The 3738-nt window shown below is 43.1% G+C and overlaps 1 protein-coding gene across 1 annotated transcript; it reads right to left on the bottom strand.

Annotated features, from left to right (window-relative positions):
• Window positions 1–234: 234 nt before the first annotated feature.
• On the bottom strand, window positions 235–1608 carry LOC106809198 (kynurenine formamidase-like). Its single transcript, XM_014812194.1, has 2 exons — window positions 1541–1608; window positions 235–1197 (listed from the first exon to the last, which is right to left on the bottom strand). The coding sequence occupies exon 2, from the start codon at window positions 1185–1187 to the stop codon at window positions 315–317; it is 873 nt and encodes a 290-aa protein (XP_014667680.1). The 5' UTR covers window positions 1188–1197; window positions 1541–1608; the 3' UTR covers window positions 235–314.
• Between the last annotated feature and the right edge of the window lie 2130 nt (window positions 1609–3738).

The raw sequence follows: 3738 nt of genomic DNA, 5'->3' as shown, positions 1-3738 counted from the left end.
GAGAGAGAGAGAGAGAGAGAGAGAGAGAGAGAGAGAGAGAGAGAGAGAGAGAGAGAGCGCGAGGGAGGGAGACAGTAACCTTTAAACTAGACTAGATTCAATTGTATTATTTGAGGATATAGTTCACAATTTAAATTCGGCCCTGTCCACATCTAGTACGTAAGCACACGTGAGCATAGAGTGCGATTATATATAACCAGGATGATTCAGACTAACAAACGCTAACACTAATAATTTAATATAATGCAGTATATAATATAATTTAATATAATTAATATAATGCAGAAAAATAATATCTCTGAACTAATACATCTCTAATATATCTGAACTCTGGTGAAGCTGGCAGCGACTGTGGATGCTGCAATGAGCAGAACTTGGCTCAAGTGATACCAAGCGGCGCCACTATCTATCATCGCAAACAGGCGCGTCGGAGCGCCGCTGCCATCTTTGATTTTCATCGGTATCGCGAACACCGTCGCTCCTCGTGGCGGTAACTTGTCCAGGTTCATCACATTTTCTATGATCGGTACGTTGGCACCGAGCAGAGTCATGTGCACCAGCTTCTCGTGAACGCCTTGTCCGTAGTCGCCGGACAGAGTGTCGACGCCGTAGAGTTTGATCGAGCGGGACTCCAGCAGGAAGGTGGCCGCCTTAGGATGAAGGCCGGGGAATCGCAGCAGCTTCCAGTCGCCCGTGTCCGTGCCTAGATACTGCCTGTCGTTTCCCCAGTACTTCTGCCAGCCCGTGTAGAGCAGGAAGATGCTGTCGGCACGTATGACGCCGTGACGGGACTCCCACAAGCGGATGTCCGTGACCGTACACTGGTAGTCTGGATTCTCGGCCGCCTTGTCGGACACGTCGATGACCACCGCGTCGCCGATGAGGTCATCCAGGGCAAGCTCGTCAATGCCCTTACGACCGAGGACGTTGTGGCGCGGTGCGTCGATGTGCGTACCCGTGTGCTCTCCCGTGCAGAAGTTATTCAATTCGGAGTATACGCCCAAGTCGTTAGTCGCCTTGTATCCCAGCGTTAGATTGTAGTGCGCCAGCCCCGGGTGCAATCCGAACGTCATGCCCTCGTTGGCGTACAGATGCGTCATGTCGATAATCTTGCTTTGCTTACATGCGGCATCTTGCGCCAAGAAACAGATGACAGTCAGCAAGTGTGCTTTCAAGATAGTCTTCATCGTGAACCAACTGCAAACATGACACATGATGCTAAAACACATAAATGACAGGGATCGTTCCCCAATGGGGTCGATAGAAATACAATAGGCACAACAAGGCGTCTAAACCTGCTGTCTGAATAACTAATAAGACAACGACAGAATCATGCACAGTAAATATGTAAGTCACAGAGACACAAACAAGTTCTAAGATATATCACAACGATAGCAATCATCACTGAAATACTGATGTGTACCGCCTATAGTCACACAATCCATAGCATCAGGATGATATAAGATAACTTTTATATCTACCTTGTCTACCTGACATGATAATATCACGAGGAACTAATATAAACGCATATAGCGGGTACCTTAGTATATAGCAAGCGAAAGCCGAACCCGATGGATAGTCTTAGTTTTCCTGCCGAGTGTGGAAAGTTAACAGACTGAGTGTGCTCGAAACATGTACCGTCACCGACGGCATTACGAAAACCAGTTTTACCACATATTTACGCGGTAAATATTTCAGAATCGCTTTAGTGCTCCCACCACGCGTGAGAGACATTAGTGAAGGGATAATCGCCTTTGCGACGAGGCTCACACAAAAAGAGACGGACATGAGATAGGTCTAAATTTTCATACAAGCTCTCAGTTGCACAGCACGCGGCGAAGAGAAAGTACGAAATACATGATTATGTCGTAAATTAGCCGATTACAGTATTCGATTCAATGCGGGAAGCGTCACGCTCTATAGGAGTTCGAGTAGGATTTTCAAGGGAAATTCCAGAACCTTAGCGTTTGAATGGAGGTATTATGTGTATTATCAACCAGAAGATAATAACGTATAGATTTACAACGATTTGACTTATAGGAATCTGAAATAGGAAATTAAGCAAAAATAGATTAGACGAGGCTGTCAATAATTCGATTAATCAATTAAAATACGAAACCATGTGGCTTGCGCGCGCAACATTGCCCCACGCATTCAAGTAACGAATCAACCCTGCACCGATATACGGGGATGATATCCGTTACAAATGATATGCTTTCCTTTGCAGGAAGAATGCTTCTGAAATTGGAAACTCAGACGTTGGAAACTTAGCTATAGAAATAACAGGATTAGAATTATGGCCGTGATAAGAACACAGCGACGGCGATATATGTCAAAACAAAAAGAATATTGATATGAATGTAATTGATCTGTGCTTTTATCTACGCGCAAATACAAAGTAAACAATGGTCAAGAAATATTCTCAAAGAGCCCCGCAGTTCTAGTTGCACATTCACTAATCAGTCAAGGTTGTCAAGCGAACAACAAACGCCCGCCGGCCGTACTGCTCTGACAAATGTTGCTACGACATTTGTAACTAACATCGTCGCGCCATCTACCGGGACGAAACATACAAACCAGACAAACGTACTTGTGCGCGTTACCAGAAATAGGTATTTAGAGTCTTGTGAATTTCTGATGTTCCGTATCTAGGTTATTATAAACAGAAGCTTATAATTAAGCAAAGCACGATTATCTACGCGTGACACAATTCCATACACAATTCGACAAGAAGTTACGTGAGACATGTGTGATGGAAATAAACCACGATTCGATCACCCCAAAAGTCATCCAAAAAGTTATTTGTTAGCAGTCTCGAAATTGTATCAGCTGTTACGCACGTACTTCAATTAGAGTTTACGGCGCTTGTCCGAACGCTGTCACGAATTGCCTATGATATTTTATATGGGTGGTCACCTTATAATTATTTAATTAAAGAAATACCTTTCAGATAGATTTATTCAGAAACATCTGACTCGTGATTTCAGTGAAAAAGCTGGACAATTTTTATTCATTTGGTGTTTGCAGCGTATTCCCGGACGCGGTACTGACGCACTATAATGACTTATTTAACACTATAATGACCTATGTTACACTATACGGACGGGCGACTCGTGTAGTTCTTTCGGTAAGGAATGCTGACCGAGCATTTGTAATTCATGCGCTCCATGATCTTAGCACAAAAGCACTCGTTTATTTATTCTAAATTTTCTAGCACATATCTGAGCTCGGTCTGCATGCGTGCGTGTTTGACCGCAAGTAAGCCGATATGAACTGTAGCAGTTACACGCTGCTTATAGGGTTAGACAGAAACGAGGAATATCAAAACTATCTACAATGACGCACGTGCGTTTGTGTTTCTTATATACATCTATAGTAGAAGAAAATGCTACCAGCTAAAATCACTATGAAGAAGTTTGAAGGTAATGCGATCGATATCAATGCGTCTTGCAAAACAAATTTTGGGACATGTTGTCCACACTCGGCAGCTCTTATACTTGTGTAAGTTGTGATCGGATGTTACGCCATAGTTACACAGTCTCTCGGTGGGTCACTCTGAAAGGTGACAGCTGTAAAGCTGTTGACGAAGCACGCGCCCATCAAGAAATAGCCATTATTAGTAATCCCGAAACAGAAGTATATATAACTGGGTTAATTGTAATTATAACAATTAACCCAGTTATATCCATTAGTCTACCAACCGAATGAACTTATTTAATGAGAAGTATATATGGTTTT

The sequence above is a fragment of the Priapulus caudatus genome, unplaced genomic scaffold, assembly GCF_000485595.1.
Source record: "Priapulus caudatus unplaced genomic scaffold, Priapulus_caudatus-5.0.1 Scaffold336, whole genome shotgun sequence".
Classification (NCBI taxonomy): Eukaryota; Metazoa; Priapulida; class Priapulimorpha; order Priapulimorphida; family Priapulidae; genus Priapulus; species Priapulus caudatus.
Note: the sequence above shows the minus strand (reverse complement) of the source record. Positions and strands in the feature narration are given on the sequence as shown.